The 26741-nt window shown below is 48.0% G+C and overlaps 1 protein-coding gene across 4 annotated transcripts in view; it reads left to right on the top strand.

Annotated features, from left to right (window-relative positions):
• The window catches only part of NTRK3 (neurotrophic receptor tyrosine kinase 3), a 230908-nt gene that overhangs the window by 36186 nt on the left and 167981 nt on the right, over positions 1-26741 (top strand). For all 4 annotated transcript variants that reach the window (XM_032994218.2, XM_032994217.2, XM_042803989.1 and 1 more), the window contains exons 4-5: positions 19027-19095; positions 26504-26661. In XM_032994218.2, coding sequence (XP_032850109.2) covers positions 19027-19095; positions 26504-26661 — 227 coding nt within the window. The remainder of the gene's footprint in view (positions 1-19026; positions 19096-26503; positions 26662-26741) is intronic.

The following is a 26741-nucleotide window of genomic DNA, read 5'->3' as shown; positions in this document are numbered from 1 at the left end:
TGCTTCCTGTGGAAGGATGATCCCCAAAGGTCCCCAAAGTGCCTGTTGGGGAAAGCAATGGGATGGGAGGGTGATGAGGAAATGGAGGGAGAGATGGTAAAGGAGGGGGAGAAGAAAAAGTGAAGGCACAGGGAAGTGCAGTGGGCCCTGATGCAGGATGGGGTGAGCACCTGCTGGTCAGCTGGTGGGTTTTGGTGTCTAATAACTGGCCTGGCTTTGCTGCTCTAATGAGCACTTGGGTCATTAGCAGCCTTGCGGTGGCCAGTGTGCATTTCCCTTTCTGCAGAGTTTGGGGAGGAGGGGGCACATGCCCCAGCACACAGCTGGAGACTGCCCTGTTCATTAACTTTTAACCAAAGGGCACTTTTCCAGTACAGAGAGGCTGGGGCACAGGGCTGCCAGCTCTGCTCCTAATTATTGACTACTTAAACTGGCGTCTGCAGCAGGCCTGGGGTACGGATGTTTTGTGCAAGAGAGACTGGAGACCTGTTATCATGGGATATTGCATGAGTGTTCAGCTGCTGGGGCATTGTTAGCCACCAGGTACGGTCTCCTGGGAAATTCCCACATCCTCGAGGCCAAGGGCACTGATTTCTTTTCTGGATATGTATTTATTTTTTTCCAAGGCAATAAAGGAAAGCCAGAATTTCAGGCCAGTGTGTAAGATGCTTGAAATATCTCATCAAAGTGACTGTGTCTGAGATCAAACCCCTCTCAGCTCCTGTATAGATATAAAAGGTGAAAAGGGGTTGGTAAGAAGCCCCAACCTTGGGTACGAGCTGATGGGATGGATGGAGTGTGTTTGTATCCCTGCTTTTTGTAAGCCAATGCTAGTGGTGGCTTCTATGAAAAATGGCCGTAGTGTGCTTCTATTTGAGCCTGAGGATGCAGGCGGCCATCGATATGGACATGTACCTGGTGGAGGGAGATAGGTGAAACCTGCAGAGCAGGATAGATTTGTCTTTTGATGTCTGCTTAGAGATGATGTGAACTGAAAAACCCCAAAAGCTTCCTTTTTGGAAAACCAGTTACAGTTGCTAAGTGACGGTAAAGTACTTGCTAAATAGGAGATCTGCAGTACCAAAGGGCATGAATAGTTAAGAGCTTGTGAACAAACAGAGACTTCTTGAGTTTAAAGTGTGTATTTTGTCATAATAAACTGTCCTTAATGCTGACCACCGGATCTTCCTGATTTCTGCACTTTGTTATTTTGATTTGTAGCATTTGTTTTGTGTTTTCTGTGGTTGGTTGTTACCTGGAAGAGTTCTCTCTGAATACCTCTCCCAGTTGATTTTTTTGGGGGTGTGTGTGTCTGTGTATTTGTCAATTTTGCAGTTGCTGTTGATGTACCTAACAGATAAAATGAATAATATTTGATTCCAGTTGAAATTAGTTTGGATGTCATAGCAGTTTAGAGGGCTACATGTGCTTGTTTTGAGGCTGTGTGCTGTTAATGTGTATACATGCAATTGTTGCTGCTTTTTCCAAAAGTGTTTGTTTTTGTCTTTTGAGATTGGAAAAAACCTCACATCCATCTTGTGTCAAGAGTTAAGGTTGGTATGTGGTGATGAAATATGTGTTTGTTTACTGCTTGGTCCATGTAAGATTGATCATGTTCTTAACATCTTTCTTTTCTTGCCTTTTGAAGCTTGAGGCAAGTAAGTATATTATTTGGTTAGTGTTTGCCAGTGGGTTTTGATGCTGTTCCTAGGAATGTGGATGTTTGCAGGGTGGATGTCCCCCACGGCAGACACCAGGCATCCAGGGATGGAGACCTGGTGCTTGCAGGAATGGTGGCTCCCTCCTGCTCCCCAGAGGCTCTTGTGCCACAGTGCCACTGCTCCCTTGCAGCCAGATTGTTTTTTCTGGGGTTCTCTCTCCCTGATGGGGGGAGCGCAGTGGCTCCTGAGGCTTTGCAGAGCCTAGCAGGCACCTGATGCCACCCGGGGTCCCCTCCCTGGCCCTGGTACTGTGCAAGCGCATCGGGGTGCCTCCTCTGCTGCTCCACAGCCACTGCCTCCTGGGGAGCTTGGCTCGCCGAAGGCCTGACATTTTCTGCAGCCACTGCACGTAGGAGTCAGGGATAAAAGGATTAATGGAAATGTCACTCTGCTGTAAGTCTTGGGCTGCCGTAACCAGGTACAGTAGCTGACAGGAGCAAGGGATTCTGTCTCAATACTCTTGCGGCAGGGCTGGCTGCAGCTGGATGGGTGCGGGGCTGGGGACTGTGGGATGGTGTGCTTAAGGCTTGTTGAGTTACTGCTACACATTATTGCTGTCACTCTCTGTTTTTTCTTATCCTTTGCTGGCTATTTGGATGGTTGCAGGTAGAGTTAAGTCAATAAGGTGGCAAACGTGTCTAATAAATGACAGAGGTTTTACTGCCAGGGAGGGCTGGTGGACCCAGGGAAGCACAGGATGGTGGGAACCCTGTGCTGGACCTTTGCAGGGTGCTACAAGCTACGTCTGAGCAGCACCAGGCATTTTTCCACATGAAGTTCATGTACAAATTTTGAGGACCCAAAAGCTGTTTCTTTTTCCTTCTCCCTCCCCATCCTGGGTTAAATCCCAGCCTCCTGCTGAAGTGAATTTTTTCCAGTGCCTTTCATAAAGGTTTCCTCCTCTCAGATGGGCCAGATAGCTCTGCCTTCTCCCAGCAACTTCTATTTCTGGCCCTTCCTCTGTGCACACGCTTGTCTTCAGAACCCAGCTGTGCAATCACAAGCAGATCACTTATCCCAGCTCTAATTGCAGGAGCTCAGGTTTGTGGGGGTTTGTTTAAGATAATGGTTCTGGATGAGGTTTGGCTTGTTTTTTTCCCCTCTTCCTCATCACAGAGTCAGGGAGGAAAGGCAAGAAACACATGAAGAGGATTTTCAGCATTCAACTGCCCAAGTTGTAGACCTCAAAGTGCTCCAAAGTGCAGCCTGGTAGGGTCGTGCCTGTCCTTTAAGGTTTGAAATTAGCTGTATGAGTGTAAGGGGCTTGAGGCCAACTTAATCAGTGGAGGAGCAGTGGGTAACAGGGAGACAGAGGTATGGATCTGGAAATAGCTTTGGATTCCTCTCCTTGAATGAGGACAGGGCTTCATGGCTTGTCTGATTGCTGGTGCTATGAAGCCTATCACTGCTACAGAGGCAATTAATCCAAAATATAACAGTGTGTTTTGCAACGTAGATCTACCTCTTCTGCTGGCAACTGGGTTGAGATAGTTGACTCCTTCCAGAACAAGTGATGGCTGGATGTTGAATGGGGATGGATGTGGGTCTGATCTAAACTGGATATCATCCAGTGCCATTTTGTGCCCTCACTGGAAGTCATGTCACTTGGTAAAGTTGCACTGATGGGTTCCTGGTCCCATTTCTGTGCAGCTTTGACAGCCTTTGGCTAATATGGGGATGGTCTTGAATATCATGGTTGTGAGGACCAGCAGATTTAGGCTGTGAAAAACTGAGCCTTTTCAGCTAAGATTAGTGGAAGTTAGTGTTAGCAGGTGATGCAGGTGAATGTGGGAGATGTTTTCTGTGTTGACAGAAAACCTCTGTCTTTGGCTTAAAGTTGTACAAGAAAACTTTAGGATGATACAGTTCTTAAATATAAGACATACAAACCATCTGAATACGTATTTATTATGTTCCTGTGTATAGCACAGCTTATTGAGGAAAAAAGTCTTTCATGCTTTCACTCACTCTGTCTGTCTCCTAATAACATTGCAATGGTTTGGCCAATTTATTTGAACTTGATAGAGGCTTACAAGTCATGAGGATTTCGGGTTCCTACATGTATCATGAAAACAGGCAGAGGAATAATAGAGAGAGGTTGTTTCAAAGTCCTGTGGGGAAGAATACAACATTATCACATTCCCCATTAGGCACTGGGAAGTCCACAGGAGACCTCAGCTTCACAGTGCACCAGGAATCAGTGCACAGGACCTCTGTGCTGCTGGCCAAAGTGTCCAGCCTTCGCTGGCTGTGGGACAGGAGAGCTGTGCATGTAAGAGAGTAGGCTCCCAGCAGGTTGTGTCTAGAGGTAGACAAGCTGACATTTGCAGTGCCCAAGTCCCCCTTTATTGGGAAGCAGGTACTTAAGGGACTGTGGTTCCCTCTAAATATTTTCCTGGGAGGCTGCATACTCAGCCAGCCAGTCAGGAAGCACTGCCTTGTATTTGCGGAGGGTAATTGTGCACACCTTATTTATTGTGTAGTAAAGAAAACAAATTAAGGCTGTGTAATTATAGAGACAGGCACACTTTTAAATAAGGTTTAAGTAGTCAGATTTCTATTTAGAAAATTAATAATTGCCATTTCTGTCTGCATTCAGAGGCTCTTCTTAAACTATCTTTTGGAGGTTTATACATGCTCTAAATTGGTTTGTGGACTGGCCAAGACACATCTCCTGTCAAAGAGCTCGCTCTCAGTACTGCCTGCCAGAGTAAGGATGGGGCTGAGGATCAAGCTTTCTCTTCCAGTTTTTACTCAAGGGTCTTAAAGACGGAGGGAGACTCTGGAGTGCTTTGTGCTGAGTGTAACAGGGTTTTGAGTATGGTGTGGTCAGATCGCCTGCTCCACAGGCATTTTTAGCTGTGTGATCCTGTCAGTCTTTTTCTCCCACAGATGAGGATTGGGGAAGGCCTGGAAGGTGCTGTCAGGAATGTGCAGGGATGTGCTTTGCCTGGTGAAAGACTGAGCTGACTGATCTATGGGCTTGTTTTCATAGGCAAACAAACCTGAGCTATGATTAGTCTGGAGCCTCCCAGAACTTCCTCTGTAGGTTGTGTTGTTTTCTGAGGATGGGGTTAGCTTTGGTGTCCTGGTTGGGTTCACGGCAGTTGTGCAGTGTTGTATGAACTAGTACCTTAGTATTAGATGTAGTTTGACATGGGAATTCTCTGAGATGTGTTTGTGTTTTTAGGCTTTAATAGGGAAGAAACTGGGCTGCATTCTCTAAAAAGTGAGGTGGCTGAGGCAGCACAAGGTTGGTGAGTGACTCTCTGCCCTTTTCAGTGCCATTTCAGGACAGCACTTGAAGCCCTCCAACAACTGAGCACTTTTGAAGGGCTGCAGGCAACTGTTTTGCAAGGCTGGCAAGGTTCAGCTGCTTTGCTCTGTGTGTTTGGGAGCTTGATAGAGATCTTACACCAAATAAAGAAATAAACAAAATACCAGACACTGAATTACTGCAAATATAGCACTGTTCCCTCTTGGTCATGGCTTGAGGGTCATTTCCCCCTGCTTTGTAGTTAATGATCTATTGCCTTGCTCTGAAAGAGCCATTTTTATATATGAAGCAGAGTTAAACTCTCTGTTTTGCTCTCTTACTGTAACCAGCTCCAGGCCCTGTGACTGCCTGCAACTCTCTGCTTGATTCTGGATGTCCTATGACCCTTCCTCCTCCTTCCTGATGATTTTGTCCTTTCACCACTGCATTGCTGCCACACCTATTCAGGCAGTCTCCTCCTAACCCAAGCTGTCATCTGTTAATTGCTCTTGATTTCCCATCCATACTTTCGATCAGTGCAGCCTAACAAGTCTGTGTGTATCAGGCAGGGCGCAGTAAATGGCTATATGGGAGCTGTTAGCTCACTGGGAGGGTAAAGTAATAAATTTATGTAAACCACCCCCTTCATCGTTTAATGTGTTTTATTTTGCATTTGTGAAGGACTAAATAGGAACTGAATTTCTCCATGAACGTAGGCAAAATAAGAAGTATGAGAAAGATCTAAGCAGCCTTTATTTTCTGTCAGGCGAATGTTCCTTTACTGTCCCTAATCAGGCAGGCAGCTTGGGTACCCTTTGATTCCCTTTTGTACTTTAAGATGTTCCTGTTCCAGCCCCTTCTAGGAGCACAGCTCTGTGCTGTGATTTACTCAGGAAGGTGTTTCCCCCCATGTATCTCTATTTCTTCTATAAAATGCTGGGCATGCTTATAGCGCAGTCACTAAAATAAACAGCAGTAACATCTCCTCTGCTTCCATAAACTTTCCTTTTCTGCTCCCCATCTACACTGTCCCCTGGATGCCAGTGTAGTGCAGGACCTTGCTGATATGTTAGTCAGCAGCAGTGGTTTGATGGCATGTTTATTCCCAGTTGTTACCATGGGTGATGGATAAGCAGTTATCTGCAGCTATTGCTTTTTCTGCAGTGGCAGAGGTAGGTCCGGTGTTCTACCAGCCATTGTGTATAAGGCCAGAGAAGACACCAGTTCCCTGCAGGACTGTGGCTTTCCTTCAGGCTGGGTTGAAATCATTTGACCTGCATTCAGAGGGCTGGGTAACTAATTCTTGGCTGCAGGCTGCTTCGCTTAGCTGTGGAGAGGTTTTATTGTATTGTAATAGGAGGCAGAGTGGTGAGTTTGTGACTGCTATACTCTAGTGGGACAGAAAAAGAAAGTTTCCAATTCAAGCACTGTGCACCTTGTGGCAAGACTTGTCCTGCCTTGGTTCCCTGTCTGAAAACTTGGAATAATATTTGTTTTCTCTGCTTTTATTTGATCTATTTGCAGCACAACACATTGTATGGCTTCTATTGAAACCTAGACTTGAATTGTGGGATGCTGTTGCAATGTAAGATGAGGTATAATAATGCTATCACAAATATTTGTTGCCTGCTCGGGTTCTTATGCTATGCCTATCACTCTGGTACCTGGGCTCTCAGGATTTTGCCGTGGCTTTGTCTCTCCTTCCTTCTTTTGAAATGTTGAGATGTTCTTTCCAGCTGCATTGTGTGCCTATAAGACTTATTTCCCTTTCTGAAATTTGATACATTGTCTTTTGGCAGACATGTGAAACGGGAAACTGATTTTGCAAAGGTCCTGGGTTTTCCCATCCCCTCTTTAAAAGAGGCTGTGAACAATGCTGGGATTTGTGTGAGGCTGTATGAGGTTTTGAATGAGGCTGTTCCTACATGGGAGTGTGTGTTTGTATGCATTTCTACATACAAGCCTTTCTTCAGGTTTTGGGTAAAACGTTAACTTTGGAGAAGTCAGGGTTTTAGGGGGGGCTCATCCTCTGTGACATAGTCCTTGCTGTGCAACAACAGCCTGATGGATGTCTTGTTGTGAGCTTCACTTCAAAGAGAGGCCAAACACTCCTCTCAGCTGTGATCCTGAAGATAATGTGTAGTTGTGTCTTGGTTAAACCTCACCACATCTCTGAGATCAGCAGCAGCACAGAATGATCTGATTTCTGGAGATTTGAGCATGACAAAGACTGGATCTTGTTCCTAGGCTTTTGAGGTCGCTGCAACATGGAGGTACTCTGGAAACAGACTCTGGCTGTCCCTTTTGCTTGCTCCCAAAACCCTGTGACTCGATTGATTAGGTGTGGTGCAAGGCACGTCTTACCTGCCTACGACAGTGTGAGAGGTGCTGCACAGGGAAGAGGACCCTCCACAGGAGGGACCTGAGGATATGGAAACCTGCCTGAAAGCTGATGGGGGAGAGAGTGAACAATCATGGCAGGATGAGTGAAAGTTAAGTGGCCGCACAAGTTATCTCACCTGGGATTTTTGTTTCCATGATACTGGTTTGATAACAGTATGATTGCAGAGCTGATTTTCCCTTTTTGATGTACAGGCAATAAGCACCAGGGCAGAAAAATAGAAACATTAAAATCATATGTTATTTGAGCAATAAGATACGAGCGGGCATGAATGATGGGACATTAATTCATGATGGTGTGCGACTAGGCAAGAATTTTAATGTCATAAGTTAGGCAGTCGTGTGTTTTATTGGAATTATAAAATTTTATTAGAAAACTGGGTGAGGGGGTGGAGTTTCCCACCAACCCCCTCCCCTCATTTGTATTTGGGAAGGGATGAACTGTGAATTATGCCAGATGCAAGAGACCGTGGGATATTTGCAAGGCTGCTAGGAAGAGCCAGAAGTTTGTCACCTCAGGAGCTGTGGGTAACCGTGGCTGTAGACTTGCTAGTGACTGAGGATGAGTATGGTTCATGACCGCTGTCCTCCGGCATGCCGTGAGGTCATGCGTGGTCTTTCCTAGGACTGGTCCTCAGGCAGTTCTGCTGGTGCCCACGGGTGTCCCGTGGGGTGGGGCGGTGCCTGGCCCCTTGCGCCCCGCGGGGCCGCGCTTCAGCACCACGGACAGGGACCGCACCCCCTTCCCGCCCCCCTGGCCCCCCTCATCCCTCCAGCCTGCACCCCTGCCCTCCTCGCTTCCCACCCAGATGCCGATCTTCCTGCCTGCAGCTGAGCTTCCCCCCTTCCCTGCCTCCAACCCAGACCTGGCCTTCCTGCCTGTGACGGACTCTCTCTGCCTCCCACCCTCTGAATTTCCAGGTGCCCCTGCCTCCAACCCAGTTGTCCGGTCTCCTGTTGCCTTTGCCTGCAGCTGGGCTTCCCTGCTGCCAAATCAGCTCTGACCTCTCTACCTGCAGCCCCAGGCCCCCCTGCCTGCAGCATGGGCTTTGGCCTCTAGCCTCATCCAGTCCTTTTGGCCCTTCCTGCCTCTCTCCTCCCAGCCTCCTTGCCTGCACTGAAGCTTCCCAGATTCCTTACCTCTTGCTCAAACCCAACCTGCAGCTTGGCCTCCCTGCCTGCAGCCCTTGCCTCCTTTGCCCTTCTCTTGGAGCAACTCATTCCCCTTCCAAACCCAGACAAACACCCAGTGGACCAGTGGCTGTGCACACCTGGCTACAGGTGCAAACTGGATCAAGCCATCAGGTGTGACCCTACCTTGAGGGGTGGCCATCCTGGTTTCGCTGCCAGTGGTGCCTTTATTTTTCCATCTCTGCTGTTATGAAGCGGCTCTGATGAGATGCCTCTTTGGCAGATGCAATACAGACTTTCTGAACTGCAGTGGCTCCTGGCACTGGTTTTGTTCTGCAGCGTGAACAGAGTTGTCTTGCAGCACTGCTACCCGCCTGCTGTCTGTGGTTTTCTCACATGAGTAGTTCTCTAGGAGGTCTGCCATTCAACCTGACTTGCAACCGCAACCCATGGGGGCTTTGGCTAAATGTTTGTTGTATCCAGTTGTAAGTGTTGATAATTGTGGGTAATTTGCTGTCTCAGAATAATGAAAGAATGCCTGCTGCAGTCTGAAGCACTCAGTGCTTCACGGTGATTAGTCTTTTCATTTGAAAATACTGCTTACATTGACCAATGTTTGAAGATAAAAGGTGGCTGAAAGATACTTCTCCTTTTTAAGTACATCATCTATTGAGAAAAACAGGAAAAACATAGCTGCCGTGTTCAGGCATTCTTGTGTTTTTTGACAGAGCTAATTGTCAAAGACAAAACATGTTTCTGCTGTTGGGGTGGTTATAAGTGAAGAGTGTAGCAAGCAGGCTTTGCTGGATTCTGATGGTATTAAGTCACCAAAAGTTCCTTGTCCCCCTCAGCCAAATGTGGCTGGGGCTGTGATGAGGTGCATTGTACCACCTCTCAGGTGTAGCTGCAGGCAGGTCTCTACTCAGAGTATTACTCCTTGCTGTGTGCTCAGCTGCTGCAAACAGGATCATTTCTGCCCAAAAGGCTATGCCAGTGCTCAGGTGTGCTCCAGGCATCTGCTGCTTCCCTGCTCCCCATCCCCACCCCACGGGCCCCTGGAGGGAAGCAGCAGCCTGGTGCGAGGCAGATCCCTGCTTGCTGCTGTCTGTCTCCTAGGCTGAGTGTTTTTCTTGCTGTTTGATGAGGTGTAGCTGGAGCACGTCAGCCTCACCTCCCGCTGCGGCCAGGAGCCTCCGCGCAGCGTGGGGGGTGGCAGCTGCCATCTCTGCTGGCTGACGGCATGGTCCCTTTTGTCCCCCATTGTCCACATGTGCAGCTCCCCGTGCCAGCTCACTGCCCCTGCATGCTCCCCAGCTGTGGTCCCTCGTGGTGTCCAGCCCCGGCTCCCAGGCCCCCCGTGATGTGTGTGCAGGTAGCTCTGCTCCCCGCCGAGGTGGGGTGAGTGCTGTAGGCTAATGGCAGGCTTTCTTTTAATTTGACGGTGTAAACACAGCTCTTTGGCAGCAGCCTGCTTTTCTGAGCCCAGGAAGACCATTTTTCCTTTTATCTATAATTTAGTGAAGTGTCAAGCCACAGAAGTTTTAACGATAATAAGCAGCAGAGGAAATGTATTTATTCACTGCAAAGGTGGGTTTCATTCCAGGGCTGTGGGGAGGATTTTTTTTTAAGCTTCCTTCACAAGAAATGTTGGCTGCTCATGCAGCTTCCCTTCCAGTGTGTTCAAGCGACCTTTCTGGCAAAGCTCATCACTGCAGTTCCTGCTTGGTTCAACGGCTTTCCAGCCCCTCTCCCACGCAGGACCTGTGGGCCAAGTAAACTGGGAAAGGAGAAGCAAGGAAAATATAGTGAGGTGGGAGTATTCATGTGCTTGGTGAGGTGTTAGGGAAGAAAAGGGAGTCACGAGTTCCCCATTTTTCACTTTCTCCTGTTGCTGTGCATCACTTACATCTGCTTCCCAGACCATCCTGTGTGGTGGATTTGACTGCTGAGAAAAAGCAGGGAAGGGATTTTTTGGGATTATATGTAGTGCTTGCCTTCTGTCAGCCTATGAAGCTGACAGTGGTGACTGGAGATCAAAAGTGGATCCATGTCATATGGAAGGACCAAGGCTCCTTCCTGAGGTGCAGGAAGGCAGAATGCAGAGCTTGGGGCTGGACAAAGATGAACAGGGGGTGGGATGTGCCTTGTGGGAGGGACAGGGACCAGCCTGGAGAAAGAAAGGGTTGCAGGAAAGGATTGGATCAAAGACTCATGAGGGAAGGAGGTTGAAATGGAGTAGAAGGAGGATGGGGTGTAGAAAAGGTGATGGGGAAAATGGATCTGAAGAGGAGAGGGAGGGTTGACTGGGGTAGGGAAGAAGCATGTGTGTGTGGGAGCTCTGCAAGGGGGAAGTAAGGGAGAAATGGGTTTGCTAGCAAATACTTGGGAATATGCCTCTGAATTAACCAGAACCTTCCTCTCCCCCTTCGATGTGGCTTTGGAGGCAATATTAGAATCTTCCTAATTATTTTTCTTGGATGAGCTTTGCAATCCTGATGATATTAATTATTCTTAAAGGTCAACAGCACTCACTTGAATCCCCTTCTGTTCTATCATGTAATCAGTTAATTAATTGGAAACCATTTAGCAGTGTCTGCCGAGAGCTTAGCCTGCCTTATGCCCTGTTGTTTTGCTATTGCTTGGAGATATATATATATATATATATGTATGTGTGTGTATATATATTTGTATTTGTACCCCTTCCTTTTTTCAGAGGATCTGCAGAGTGCTCAGTACCATCCCAGCCATTGCAGCCTCTGGAACCCCACCCCAAGGCTGGCAAACCTGGGCTCAGACCTAGCTGTTACTTTTTTCTTTACTAACCTCCTGCAAGTGTAGTGTTTGAGATTATTCAGGGATCACTGATTCCTGGGCATCCAAGTAGGTGGGATTTATTTTTTTCTTTACTGTAAATCTGATGCATGAGCCCTCTAACAGCTGAAAGCACAGCCCTAGTTCAGGAGAGAGAGGGAGGACCAGATCCTTTCCCAGCACATCTGTGCTCGATGTGTTGAAGTTGAGGCTCTTGTGTGCAATTTGTCCATCTCTCTCTGCTTGCTTGTTCATTCAGGGCGAGCTCCCAGCTGGGTTGGTACCTCTTGAACACCAGTCCTTTCTACTTCAGTGTACTCAAGGGGGAGGTGGTGGGAAACACACAGGAGCCTGGGAGGGCACATGTTTGAGGTCTGGTGTCACCATGTACTCAAGATGTTGGGAAATGCCCGGTGGGCACAGCTCTCCTTCCCATGCTGTCTTCTTGAGCTGTGCCTCACTGCAGCACAGAGCTCTCTTCTCTCACACAGAGCGATCAGGTTTGCTCTGGGTCCACTGGAAACCTGTGAGTAGGAGGAATTCCCCAGTCATTCGCTATTCCTAGCTCAAAGAAACATGAAATTTAAAGGAAAAGTGCAGGATAAGCCCAACCCCTCGCTGGAGCTGTCAGCCGGCAACCCTTGTTCTCAGTCGGCACACATCTCTAGTATTATTTCAGTGTGCTGAAGCAGGAGAAAAGCCCAACGTAGAGTTATATTTTGGGCCTAATGGATCTAAAATTACTGCAGTTTGGGAGAGAAGAGATGGGGTGGGGACACTGCAACCCTGAGGACATCTCAGCTGCAGGAAGGCAGACGTGGGGAAGGGCTCTTGACTGTTGCAGGTTGCTTTTTCTTGAGTGAAAGACTGGCATGTTCCATGGATGCTGTTGGACTCTTCCCTGCAGGGAAGCTGGCAGGCAAAAGGAAAGCAACTGCAGGGCTGACCCAGCTTTTAACCTTTCTTCCAGTCCTCTGAGAGTCCAGATGTCTTTGGAGAAGAGCAATGGAAACTACACACAACAAGGCAGATGAGTGTAGTTGAGAGGGCCAGATCCCTGCATCTAATCTGCCTCAAAGCATAGGGGACAATATCACCCACATCTGGTCATGACTTCCCATCTGTACCATGTGCTGAACCAAAACTGTGAGCAACAATAAGCTCTGAGGGGTGATTTGTCTCCAAATAAAGCTTTATGCAGCTGGGAGATGCCTCAGAAGAGATGACTTGGAGGGTGTGGAAGCATCATGGCGTTGGAGATGGCCTTTAAAATGGCCTTTAAAGTGTTTTGGGATGGGCTGGGATGGAGGCAGCAGCAGGAGATGGCTTGCTATGTTGGCAAAGGCAGTGGGAGGAGAGGCGTGGGGCAGATGTGCTGCTGGCACTGGCCCTGGGAGCCCTGTGGGGGAGGTGTGGTGCTTTATGCCTTCCCACTTGCTCTGCAACTTCTGTTTTTTAATGCTATTGTTTAAAGAACAATGCAAGAGACAAGACCTTTCCTCCTCCTTCAGCCCTGTTTCAGTGACTGTTGAGATTTTACAAATTAAGGTCGTGCAACTGGGAAATAGAGCGGTTGGTGGTTCCCTCTCCGGCATCGCACCTCCAGGGCTAACGGGTGTTCACGTGGAGTGGCAGGATCACTTCTTGTGTGTCACCGATGATGGTACCTTTCTCTCCTCTGATGCAGGATGTTTTAAGTTTGGGAAATTATTGCAAATTCTGGTTCTAGCCCTAGAACAAGAAATAATTTTGGGGAATGAGATGATAATGTGATGAGACATGTTGTGTGACACAGGCCTTACAAGGCACAGGCCAGTACCAGTGGATGGGAGAAAGGAGTTAGTTAACACTGTCCAAACTCACAAATGCAGATTGAACCTCTGTGTTTGAGGTCAATAAACACCTGGGTGTTGTTAAATGGTTGGTTGAGGAGCAGAACTGGATTGTAGATAATGCCAGACCATGGCTGGAGGACCTCTGTAAACTGTCTTACTTCTCCATAACACCAATACATATGTCCTGGTGTATTGTCCAGGACAGGGATCACAAACGAGAGAGCTGCTGGCAGCTATGAAATCTCAGGCTGACCAATTTGACACTGTCCTGTTTTGCTAACTCTGCTTTGCGGGCGTGTGGGGCTTGCACACGCTTGGCATTGCCTGGTGCTTCTGCAGGCTCTATCTCAAGCGCATCCTGCTGGGGCTTTGTGCTGAGCTATTGGAGATTTCAATTGAGTCTAATATTTGCAGAGCCTGATTTGTGGGGAGGCCTGTACTGCCACAGCTTCTGGGACTTGCTGGGGTAATTTTAGCACATTCATTAAGGGAGGACAGTACATTTTTTCCCTTAATGAGCAAAGCTGCTTACTAAACAGAAAAAGGAGAGAAGGGGAAGGGGAGGGCAGGGCGGGCGATGGGGAGTGTAACATTGCTTTTAGAGGTCACTGAAATTGTCTGGCAGGGATGAGCAAGCCACAGAGTGACTTTCCAGCGTTTCTCTGGTTCAAGCCCAAAGCTTTAGCAGCTTACTTGCTGAAGAAATAAAGCCTGTATAGAGGTACACCAACAGCAGCATATGAGACTGTTGACATTTTCGTCTCCTGTGGCCACCAGCACCTGGCCAAGGCTGCAGTGAGCTGTGAAATGATGGGAAGCACCCGTTGTGCCCAGAGGACAGGGGATATCAAGGGAGTACCACGTAGTGCTGCTGGCATTGGCAGCTGAGGATGTGCATCTCAACTCTCATTTCTGCCAGGCAGTCACTCGTGCTCCCTCAAGCCCCAGCTGCTCTGTGCAGTTAATCCCCTCCTGATCAGGATTTTCAGAGTGGCACCGTGTTATTAAAATGTGTGAAAAACTTCTCCCATGCAGAAGTAAATGTGTCAGGTTGGAAACAAGGGCGAGCGGAGGATGGAGATGCGTGGAGGAGGGACAGACGGGGAGGGTCCCTCCCCAGCATCAGCGTTTCTGCCATTGCATTGGGCTGAACTGCATAATATAGCTTACAGTTTAATTACAGGGGCTCCTGCTTCTTGGTGTCATTAATGAGGTAACTGGCTTAATTTAGCTGAATATAAATGGCTTCAATAGTGGAAACACTTTTGGCTGCTGGGTAATTGAGGGGAAAGAAAACATGCCATCTCCTCTTGCAGTGAAGTCCACTTGTTCTGGGCCACATGGATTCAGACTCCTATTTTTGTCCCACACCCACCCAACCCTTTTTAAACACAGGAGCTTGTTCAGCAGATGTACCTCCATGGCCCCATCTGTCACTCATGTGCTGGGACAAAATGACAATGGTCACCTCCTTTCCTCTGCTGGTCACCAGCAATGTCCCCACAGTGCCTGTGGGCAGTGTGAGAGAGCATGCAGGGCACAGCGTGTCCCCTCCTGAAATGAAGGAGGAGGATGGATAGAGGGAGAGAGCAAGAACTAGGACTTTACTGTCACTCAGTGGTAACATCCCGCCTTTGAGGTATACGTGGGGTTGCTGGTGGAGAAGGCTGGTGGGGATATGGCGTGATGAGCCACCTGCAAAGCAGGAGGCTTAGGAGCACGGCTTCTGTGTCAGGAGGAGAGCGGAGTGGTGTTGAGCTTGAGTCGCGAGTGGGTTGGGTGTCTGCTGCCCTGGACCTGGTCCAGGTGAGCTCCATCCAACCCCCTCTCCCTACCCAACTCATTTGAAAATTGCTACAGAGGCAAAAAGGACACTGGCAGCTATTTCTAAAGACTGTCTCTATGGAAAATAGCATCTTATGAGTCACTGAGAAAATGTCCCATGGCAAAGAAGCAGTTTGAATATGTTCCAGGAGCGCTGGTGGCAGGTCTGTCCTGAGACAGACAGGTTCCTGTTCACTGCTGAGAAACACACAGGGAAGGCATTTTGCTTCCCTCCCCCTGTGTTTCCTCGATGTGTGATGTGCCGTATTTTATTACAGGTGGAGCTGATGCATAGGCTGTTATAAAGGTTGTCTGGCACACTCCACTACAGGACTGCTTTCACTTTCCTATAACTCTGCCAGATTTTAATTGCTCAGGCTGAAGTTTTGTGTTGGGTGTCTGCTCCTGGCTGAATTCATTTTGGTTTTTTTTTTGGATTATTTCTTTCTAGTTTCAAATAAAAACCTGCTCAAATGTTTGAGTCAGTGGAAGAGAGATGGGGAAACAGTCTGTTTTACTCAAGCTAGAAAAATACTGGTGATGCTCCTGTTACAGAGCACCTGCACCCTCCTGTTGTGGAGGGGAAGAAACTTTGTCAAAGGGCAGATTTTGCCTGAAAGACTTGATTTTGCTCTGGGACGTCTCCTTAGGTAGGCAGAATGGGTCTTGGTCCGGTTGGAGGGGAGAAATTTTGCAAAGAATGTTTGGGAGCAGATAGGGGAGACGAGGAGTGGCAGCTCTTGTTGGGACTCTGGGGTTGAGATGGGAGGATGTAAAGGTGGGGAAGATTGTAAGAAATTTGGGCATGGATAAGGAAACTGGGGCTGAGAAGTATTTGGGAGTGGCTGGAGGGCAATGGGTAGTGTGATTCAGCCTTCTAGGGAGAAGTGGCCAGGTTGGGGGAAAGGAGACAGGTTGGGAACAAGAGACCTGGCACTGCCCAGCCATGGGCACAGGAAGATGTGGGTTCTAGTCAGTGCAAGCAACAGAGATTTGGAGGTGACAACAGACTTTCAGCCTTAGAAACAGTGGCAGAAAGGCAGAACGGGCAGCTGGAGCTGGGAGAGGACTAGTGTTGGCTGGGAGGGCCTTGATTTTCCCCGGTCCTCCCCATTTATGCTCTACAAATTCTGGGAAACTTGATGCATGCAGATGAGGTTCAAGCACAGGGGGAAACTTGTGAGCACCGAACAAGAGTTACAAAGCGCCAGAGCTCAGATCTTCACCCGTGGAGCTGTAATTGAATCTCCTCGTGTGCATGTACTGCGATACCGTCTCTAATTACACAATCACACGCTATCTTCCCCAGGAAACCTGCCCCATCTGGTGTGCAGGATGGATCTATCCTAGGGAGAAATCAGTGCAGTGCAGTGAGGTTTCTCCATAGGAGCTCTCTATCTTTTTGTGACAGAAATCAGCAGATGTACCGTGTACCCTTTGCACGTGGAAACCCAATCCTGGCATCTCTGACCTTTGGAGCTGTTGTGACCAAAATGGTGTATTTCTAATGCGTGTTTGTGTGTAGCCCCTTTCTGTCTCTGTGTTGGGATCAGGGACCTTGATGACATTTTAAAGTGTCCAAGCTGTCTGTTTCCAATGATTAACATGTTCCTCCCTGTATGTGTCCTGGCTGATCTGAACCGGAGCCATTGGTGTGTCCCCCCCACAACCAGCACTACAGAAGTTGATGGTCAGGTCAGATCAGAAACCGGCTTTGTCCTTTGAGACCAGTCTCCTGCCAGATGTGTGCAAGTGAAGACCCATCTCCTCTTTGCCTAATACTTGCTGTGGTTTGTTGTCTGGGGGAGGGAGGAGGTGGTAGGAGTTGGTTTCCAGGGACTGCAAGAGACAAGAAACGGAGTACATCTGCCTGACAAAGCCCCTTGCATTAGCAAGGATGTTTCCTTTCTCCATCTCTCTGTGTCCTAAATTGTAATAACACGATCATGCTATTTTTGATTCCCTTATTTGCGTGGAAAGCCTGTTGTTTTTTCTCTTCTCTTTCAGAATCCAATTTTCTCTTGACATTTCTGCCTAATGTAGCAAAACATGACCTTTGAGAAAGGACATTCCAGCAAGATTCACTCCCTCCTCTGCATCTCTGCCTCTCTCCCACATCTTGCTGTCTCTCATGCATCCCCCTTTACGCTTCCTTCTTCTCCCTGGGTTGGGGGAGGGAGTTTACTGTCTCGCTTTTCAGTAGCAGTGAGCTGCTCCTTCCCCTCCTACTTTTCATCTGTCTTTGCAAAGTTTCCAGGTGCTCAGTGCTCCGGGGTGGATAAAAGAGGGAGTTTTGCAATTTCCCGCCCTCCCCCACCCCCACCCCACCCCCCCACCCTGCTTAGCTTCACCTGCTATTTTTGCCACCTTTCTAAACTTTATCAGAGTCTGGAAGCAGTTTGTCTACAGTCATAGGAATTGTGGGATCTTAGTCATGTGAAATGAAGTACCTGTGGTTTGCCATGGTTTCTGTAGTGGGATAGTGTGATGTGAAGCAGAGCCAGAATTTAATGATGCAGCACTGTGCTATCATGGTGTTTGGGCTCATTCTTCTGCCAGGCTCATGGAGAGCATTTGGGATGATGGTTTGCTGTGTGAGCTGCAGTGGCTCCCCTATTCCTAATTGCAGAGTTTTGGGCTTCACAGCATTGCTTGGTAGCAGGTGGGACAGGATGAGAGTTGCTGTTCCTTGTCAGTCCCTGGGCTGTGCCCTCTCTGCATTTGTCCAACACGTGTCTGCCCTTGCTGCAACCCTGTGTAAGGTGACAAATGAATCTCTCATCCCAAATCCTTGTGCATCAGACCTGCACCAGCAGGCATCATTCCAGGATTTGCTTTCTTGGTTTTAGCACATTTCTGCAAATCAAACTGTGATTGTGGGCTGAGCCCAGCATGTCCGGGCTGCCCCCTGGCACCTCTGGGCCACCTTGTCCCGTACCTCCTCTCTGGCTAGCTGAGTGTTTAATGAATCTTCAGGTGGTTCATGCCTCTGGCCCTTCATTGCTCTTTCCAGTGAGCAGGGCTGAGGCAGGAGGGCATCTGCAACCCCGCACCGAGCTGCCCTGCCTGCCCACAGCCTGCCCAGGCAGCTTGCAACAGGAGGGAGCTGGCAGGGATGGGGACAGATTCACCAAAGGATGGGAGGCAGCACCTCCTGTGTTTTCTGGATGCCAGCATAGTTATGGGAGGGTTGGGGCTTCTGCCAGAGCATCCCTCTGCTCACACCATGGGCTGGTTGGTGGCTCTTGGGCTGGCCAGGCATCCCCAAGAAGGCTGCCCACTACAGAGAACATTTAATTACTACCTTCTCACACAGTTAGAAACTCAGGGCTTTCCTTTTTCCACTCACTCTGCCCCAAACACATTTCTTCCTCTTGTTTTAATACTTTGGTTGCTTTTACACTCTTTCATCCTCTCTGGCTTTCAGCTGAAGAGGCGATGTCTGCTGGGTTGCAAAGCTCTCCCAGGTAGATGAGATTTATGTTTTTGCAAGCTTGGGCAGATGGAGAGAGGGATGGGGAGCTGTTGGCTGCTGTAGCAGTGGTACCCCTGGGTGCAAGCAACACACAGCCGTACCGGGACACTTTAAGCGCACAGCTACTGCAGATCATATGATAACACCTTGGGTAATCATCGTGGTGTCATTTGAACCTGGTTGCTACTATTTTAAACATGAGGTTTGTTCTTAATTTTTTGTTCAAGTTATAAAATTGAGCTTGTTCTTTCTGCTTATGGTTGGTCGAGCTCCAGACTCATGGATAAGAATCAGACATATCTTGCTGTGTTTGGAGTTTTTTTCTTAACATTGCAGCAGGATATAAACCATTTTCCCCCTTTAGAGAAAAAAAAAAAAAAAAAGTGTAAAGAGAGAAACTTCCATTTGGGTTTGTCCTCATTAAAATTTCTCATTATGAAATCTAAACTTGGGTCCTAAACTGCTTGACAGCCTCCCCGTCAATGAGCTCTGTGGAGGCGGTAGGGCCACGTGCAGGAGGAATTATTTACCGTGACTTCTTTTTTTTTTTTTTTTTTTCTTGTTAATTTTCAGAGACCTCTCTGGGAACCGGCTCACCACTCTGTCATGGCAACTCTTTCAGACCCTGCGACTCTTTGAACTGTAAGTCCCACCCTGGAGTTATCTCCTGGGAGAAGAGGGGAGGCTGAGAGGAGGAACAGTTTTCAAATAGAGCTATTTTGAAGTCTGTGAATAATTACCTAAAACTCCAGTGGGCAGCACCATCCTTGGGAGGGTTTCTCGGGTACAGGAGCACCAGAGCAGAACTGCTTCTCTTTTAACTTCACAGCAGCTGGCTAATTAACGTCGGAATGATGAACAAGTCATGCTTGGGGTAGTAAACGGTTGACTAACTCTAGGAACATATTAGCAATACTTACTAGGCCAGATTCTGAGGGAGTCTTCTCAAATACTCAGTCCTCATCTGTTGCAGGGTAGGGCTATCTGTTTTTCTTTAGCTGATGGACATGCTTTATAAGACACCCCTGCTTTTTAGGTGAATGACTCCCTTACTCTCTAGCAATCAAGGCACCTCCCAGCTCCTATGTGGGAGATGAGATAGTGTCTCTCCTGGGGCACTGGTGGCCTTCAGCCTGCTGAATTATTGATAGAGCATTCAGCACTGTGCTTGAAGAATAAGTGGACACGAAATCAATTGAGCATTGCCCTGATGACCTGTTTTGTTGAATTTTAGAAATAGTTGTTTGGTGGGTATAAAAAAATATATATATGTAGGATTTGTCCCAGAGGATCCTGGGAAGCTCCATTCATCCTCACTGATGATCAATAGAGCTGTAAGCTAGAAGTGACTTATGAAAGAATAAAGACAGTCTTTCAAGTGGGAGTAAGTGTGTTATCACCGGTGTTACTGCAGTGTATTTTATTTCTGTCAAATTGTTAAATGAAAAATACTAATAGTGATATTAGAAAATAGCGAAACGCCCTTCTGATGGGGAATCTGGCTTGCAGAGTTAAAATGCTGAATTTGGAATTTGTCTCCTCACTGATTACAGCTCTAAATATTTTTCAAGCCTGGCTCAGGTTTCAAGTTTAATAGCATGAGTCATTTGTATTCTTAGACCTTTACTTATTGTCATTCCACCGTCTGGCAAAACTCAGATTGATGGTTGTTACCCAAGAGAGACCCAAGAGTGGAGGAGCAAATGGGTCTGCAGTCATGAGCTAGAGGCACTGGCAGGGCCTGGGGTAACGGTGAGCCTGCAGATTAATGGGAATATTTCCAACGGGACTCATTTTTATGTGGCTTTGCTTCTTTTGGTCATATTTTGTTTCTTCAGGCATGTCCCAGGTCTGCCAGCCCAAGTCAGGCTCTAAAGACCAATACCAAGCACAAAGGGAATTGAGATGCTGCTGTTTGGGCAGCAAAGTGTACTTGTCCCCACCTGATGAAGAATACATCTGTGCTGTCCTGCTATGGTGATCCTGACAGGGAAGCTGGTGTGCTTGGGGTGGCTTTGGTTGGTGTCAGCAGAGTCACTTGTGGCCAGCTCTCTGCAGCCTGGAAAATGAGAAAGAGATTAATTACTTGTCTCTAGTTGGAGCTGTACTCAGAGCAGTTTTCTTGGAGATAACAAGCCCCAATTGATGAAGGAAGTAATGCAGATAGAAATGTGGGAGATTGCAGGGCTGGTAGGTAGGAAGAGGTGATGGGGTGGGAAAGCACCTCTGATGTGATGCATGGTGTCCACGGTGTCTTGCTGGGGAGGCTTGGCACCACGTGGGGCTGGAGCCTCGATCAGACCTCTCCTGCCACCATGCTTCTCAAGGGGTCTTGGCAAACCACCCCCTGGCACCAACTCTAGTGATCAACTTAGATTTACAAATGCCTGTGCCTGCAGGATCTGGCTTGCTGTTGGCTGGGCTGGAGTAAGAGCCTGGTCAAGTTTAATTTTTCTGAAGAATAGCTTTGTCACTGATGCTTCCTGGCAAATGCTGCCCTTGGGGCTACTGGTCACTAAGGACCCTCCATCCATGTGAGCACAGGTTGGATGGTCAGCACCAGAATAACATGATGGTGGTGTTCCCTGAAGCGTGACAGGAGAGGGATATTTTACCTGATACCCACTGGGATGTCAGTGTTGATGGGGTCAGAGGGATGTGCCCGCAGTGTCCTCCTTGGGACCATGAAACTGTTCTGTTGAACTTTGGATTTATTTTAGAGAAGTTAGCCAGCAGGTGTAGCCTAATCTATGGACTCTGAATAGTTGTTCACATAAAGATGTTGGGAAATAAAGACATATGTTATCTACTGTGGGGTGGTCATGATCCCGAGTACTAGAAGGATGGAACCTGTTGATGAGGGAAAGCAAATCCTTGAGATGGGGATAAATTAGTAATGGATGAGCAAAAGTGGGAAATATTGTATTTTTTTTAGAAATGCAGAGGATGGGTGAGTAGAAGACAGTTTTTTGGCACACTGAGCTCCAAGGAGGCTTCCAGAATCTGGGAGGAAGACGGAATACATGGCCCACATAAAGTGAGTGTGAAGCACTGGTGAAAGCTAGAAAGGGAGTTACAGACTGACATTAGCCAAGGACTTGAAGTTGAGCCAAAACTCTCTGGAAAGGAAAAAGGCGATGAGCAGCAGAGATCAAAGCAGAAGCAGAAAGCCTGAGGAAGGCACACTGAGCAGCAACACTTGTGCACGGCTGTGGAGAGGCTAGAAGTCCCAAGGGACAGATAGATGGTGGCAAGGGTCTGCTCTTCTTGAGAGCGTTTGGTTTGTGGGGAGGGTTGGTGGGACATGCAGGCACAGGTCTACAGTGGTTCACCAAAGGCATGCTGCTGAGTACCAGTGCCCCGGTGCTACCAGGCAACTGTGTATCCCAAGGGAGATAGTCATCGAAGGCAGAACTACAGTGTTGACTGAGGCAGCTCGGAGCAGCAGAGCATGAAGGAAGGGAAGTGATGGGATGATTGTCTCCAGGAGAGTGTTAGGAGGAGCAGAACTACAACTGATGTGACATGGAGATTGCCAGGGAACATGAGACCTGACAAAGCCACTCACAGTTAACATGGAGGAGGAAAGAGCAGAAGACTAATGTGAAGATCATGCCATGTTATGAGAGCAGGCAGGTGGATGGGAACTTGCATCTTGAAACAGCTGCCTGGCTGCATTCAAGGCATCTCAAGCTCAGGGAGATGATATTGCTTTAAAGCAGAGTTTCTTTTCTTGTTCAACAGAGCTTAGCTTTTCCCCTGCTGACTCACTGAAGAGAGGATGGCAAAAATGAGGCATACTTCCAAAGAATATTATCTCTTTCTCCTCCTGGCCAGAAGCAAGGCTTAGAATGGTTTCCAGTAACTCCAGCCCTAACTCCCACAGCATGGGCTGACCTTGACCAGCAGGACTCAAGCTAATGTGTGCACAGTGCTCCTAAGTCTGAAGCTGAGTTTGCACAGGGAAGTATCTGACACATGCAACAGCTCATAAACATTGGACTTGGAGGCTTTCTTATCCAGAAGTCACAGCTGGTTTCCTCTGTCATGTCCTTGGCTTCCTTTGTCATGTCCTCAGAGAGCTTAGGACTGACATTTCAAGAAATTTCTTCCCGGAAAGACCTAAGACCCTGGATCCAATTACATCTTGGGTTGTATAAAACCTTGTAGTCCTGAACATCTTGCTGCTCTGCCTAGCCCATCAGCATTTCTAATACCAGCTGTCCCTGCCAGCTTGCCCTGCAGTAGATTTCTGCAGTGCTACAGCAAGAGGCTTTGGTGGGGATGGAGCCCAGCAGAATCTCTGTTAATGTTATGAGTCCAACTTAAGGTTGTCTGAGCTACTAGCTTAAAAACTTATTGCCGCCAACAGTCACAGTAATAGAGTCGTAGCTAGACAGTGGGTACTTGCCTGCTCTCTACATTAGCTAATCCAGACTCCACGCGTCACTCCCTGTCTGAGTTCCTCCCTTTCTATCCCATCCCTTTCCAGCAGGGGTTTGGAAATAACAGTTCTGGTTGGACCACCAAGAAAAACCCTGGTTCTGGGAAATAAATAGAAAATTAAAACAAGAATAGGTTTTTATTTTTTTTCCTCTCTCTTCTGGGTGCTCTTTGGTTTTCAAGCTTAAGGACATGGTCTCAGTCCTGAGGTAGGAGAGTGTTTTAATTACAAGTGTATGAAACCTTGGCAGAAGTTTTATGTGAATCAAAACAGACAGAAGTGTGGCATGGGTCTCCGTTGCCCTCTGAGAGGCTTCAGCTGCAGACAGCTTTGTTTTAGCTAAGGAATGGTGAGGCATGGGACGGGGCATGTGTCTCATTTAGCTGCCTAGCCTGAAAAAAAGCCCAACCTGCTCTGTGTATGAAGTTCTGACTGTCCCAGTACATACTGGGATGCTGATGGCATCCCTTCCCTGCACTGGTCCACCCTGGTGTAAGGTCTCCAGGCAGTTTTGGGAGGCAGCGGGTACAGCTTTCTGTGGGGAGCAAAACTGGGCTGTTGCATCACTATCTCTGAAGAGCTGACTTGGTCCCACATGGCTCTAGGGCTTCAGCTCTGTCATCATCCCCTTGAATGACAGTGCAGGGCATGACTGTCCCAGTTTTCCTCTGTCCCACGCACAGGCCCTGCAGTGAACCTGCTTTGTGAAGGGGCTGTGCCTGGAGCACACCCTGCTGCAAGCCTGTGCTTTGCCTGAGGTTGGCTTTGGCTCATGTGCAGGTTTGGTCCCTTTTTGGGTCAACTCCTCTGTGCAGAGAGAGCCCAGCTCACTTGCTGCTGTGATACTTGCTATTTCTCACAAGCATTTTCAGTTTTAACAAGGCCTTCCGAAGGTGTGGGAGTGTGCACAGCTCCTGGACGCCTGTAACCAAGCAATGCTTTGGCAATGTTTTCAGGCTAAGACTACACGAGAAAAATGCCCTTTGAGTTTACTTGTCCTCTCCGTGAGTAAGCTGTGCTGGATAAGTGCCACGAGAAGGAACCCCTTGCCTTAATTCTCTCTGTGGTGCTGCTGCACCCATTAAGCATGTAACAGCAATAAGGAGTGCAGCTGCCCTGCCATGCATTTTGGCACCAGTCTTGTCCTTCCTGCTGTGATGGGAGACATCTCCACAGCACATGGTGATGTCTTCTGGCCCGATGGTGAGTTTTGGCCATAGTGAGTTTTGTAGTCCCTGAGGTGCTTCTCCTCTTTACAGAGAAGGGAAGGTGCATTTATCTCAGCAAGCAGGGGGTCATAGGCAGTGCAGATGTGTTACAGAAGTTGTGGGAGGAAGATTTAGAAGGAGCTGCAGCTCTTAATGATCCCTGCAAGGGATGGGATCTGAGGAGAGAAATGGAGGTCCAGGTTTTGGGGCAGGTTCAGGACAGCATGAGCATGGAAATCCCTACACACCTCTCTGGAGAGTGTCTGGCATGGGAGGGCAGAGCAGGCACCAAGCAAGGAGGGAGGGCATCTCCCACATGTCAAGAGTGCTTTTGCAATCTGTGTTAGGGAAAACAGGTGTACACATCTGTGCCCCTTCTACCTGCAGTGTCATGCCAGCTGCTGGTGGCACTCAGCACATCCAGCTGGTGATGGGAGTTAATTTGTGCAAAAGCCCCTGTGGGGGTCTCGATTAGAGCGAGTTACATCACTGATGTTGGGGCAGGTCATGGGTAAGTTCTGCCCTGAAACCCACTGCTCCTGTATTATTCATGGGCTGTCATGAATTAGCAATTGGCCGGGAAGGATGCTGTCTATTACTTACAGAGCTGCCCTTAAGTGCTAGGACAGCAGCTCTCCCCAGCAGACTCATATCATGAGGATATTTGCAGCAGAGCAAAATTTCTCCGTGTTGCCTCTGAGCTCCCCCGACTCCCTGCCATGTTCTAGGTTACAACTCTGGTTACTTGATCTGCAGTTAGCTGAATCCATGGTTCTTACCCATGTGCCATCCCATGTCCTGCTGGTAGCAATGACCTTGGGAGAATCCCAAGGAGAATGTGGATTTTTGCCCATCCTGAAGAGGATACAAAACCTGTGTGAGGCACTGGCAGTACCTCTTGTAGCATGCAGGGTATGCCTTGTCATTCAAATCCCACCAAATCACCATGCTAATCTGCTCTGGTCTGTTAAATCTAGTGCTTTGGCATTTGAGTCACTTGCCTGAGCCTTGTACCTGTGTTTCAAAGGTTTACGTGCTTTTGACAAGAAAGGAATGAACTAATGAAAAGCCACAGAGTGAAGTTTAACTCAGTGTTTGTTTAAAAAAAAAAAAAAAAAAGTCACCTGGCACTTCGTTCTATGAGAGGATTCAAAGTGGCATCATTAGGGTTCAGGATTAACACCCCTGGGTGCTACCAGAAGATCCCTTCTCCTCCTTTTGCAGTACTGTATTGACAAAATAGCAGCTGCACATGTTTGAAAGGTTGTTTCCAAATCCTGCTAGTTGGTGGAATTAATTTTGTAAAAGCAAGCATGAATTTTGCAGTAACACATGGAACAGACCAGAAAAAGAGCTTCACCCTGTATAACAGGGGAATCTAGATATCGTGTGAAGCAATGGTTTGACCTTTGGAGATGCCCTTCTGCTTTGGTGTGACTGAGCTCACCTTTTTCAGTGCTGGCTTCTCTGTTCCCTACTTTCTTTTGTGGGGAGATATTTTGTTTGTTCAAGCTGTATCTCCAGTTTTGCTCAAGTTATCACTGCAACGCACATTGGTAACTCAGTCTGTCTTGACTGAGAACCAGGCTCTCCTCCCTGCTGGGACCTGCCCTCCTTGTATCTCCAAAGAGAACTGCAGGTCTTTAAAAATGTAAATGAAATGGTTAATAGGTTGAAAAATCAATTATAATAAACATTCCTGGTACATAAACTATGTGTAAGTGTGTTTTAAATGAAGTACATTAAAGGCAGTGCTTTTTTCTATTTCTCCTGGCCAGGTCAGCAGGGTCTCAGTGCAGTGCTGTTTGATTTGATTAAAATGCATGACACACTGCACATTAGCTCGTGTCCTGGGTCACCAGGAGGCTGTGTTTGTACAAGGTACTCCAGAGAAGAGCTGCCAGCTTCACTGAGCACTTGTGGGGGGGCTGGAGGTGTGTTTTGCCCAGCAGGGTCTTGGACCTCCACCGAAGTGGGATTTGAAGATGTGAATCAAAATTTTAGGGCAGTGGGGAGATGCCTGCTCCTTTGCTGAGGGATGAATGTTTTGGGTGTCTGGATGTCTGTGAGACCGAGGTGCAGATGTGCAGATCTTGTAGTGAAAAATGTTGTGTGTATCCATGTGGTACCCTGGGAGATGTAAAACCTTGTGTGTGTGTGTGAAGGAGACTGCGTGAATGCATGGATGTGTAACCTCTGTTTCTCTGGAGGCGGAAGAGACATGAATAACGAGCACCAGAAGACTGCAGGCAAATAACATGGAGGAGATTTTCCCTTAGCTCAGAAGGGGCCCCTGTACCTCCATTGTGACTTGTCCTCAGGGAGCCCAGAGCCAGGCGGTAGCTATGCTCGTCGTTCCCCACTCCACCATCCTTTCTCATGCTCTCTCTGCCCATAGGAGACTTGAGAGGAACCTTTTCAACTGCAGCTGTGACATCCGTTGGATCCAGCTCTGGCAGGAGAAAGGGGAGGCAAACCTGCAGTACCAGGAGCTTTACTGCATGAACATGGACGCAGCCATCATCCCTTTGCAGGAGATGAACATCACCCAGTGTGGTAAGGGCTCCTGGAGCCGGGCACGAGGGAGACCAGGGAGCTGGGAGGGAGTCCTGTCCAATCTGACACCTCTGGTTCAA

The sequence above is a fragment of the Tyto alba genome, unplaced genomic scaffold (genome assembly GCF_018691265.1).
Source record: "Tyto alba isolate M040663 unplaced genomic scaffold, T.alba_DEE_v4.0 Super-Scaffold_41, whole genome shotgun sequence".
NCBI lineage: Eukaryota > Metazoa > Chordata > Aves > Strigiformes > Tytonidae > Tyto > Tyto alba.
Note: the sequence above shows the minus strand (reverse complement) of the source record. Positions and strands in the feature narration are given on the sequence as shown.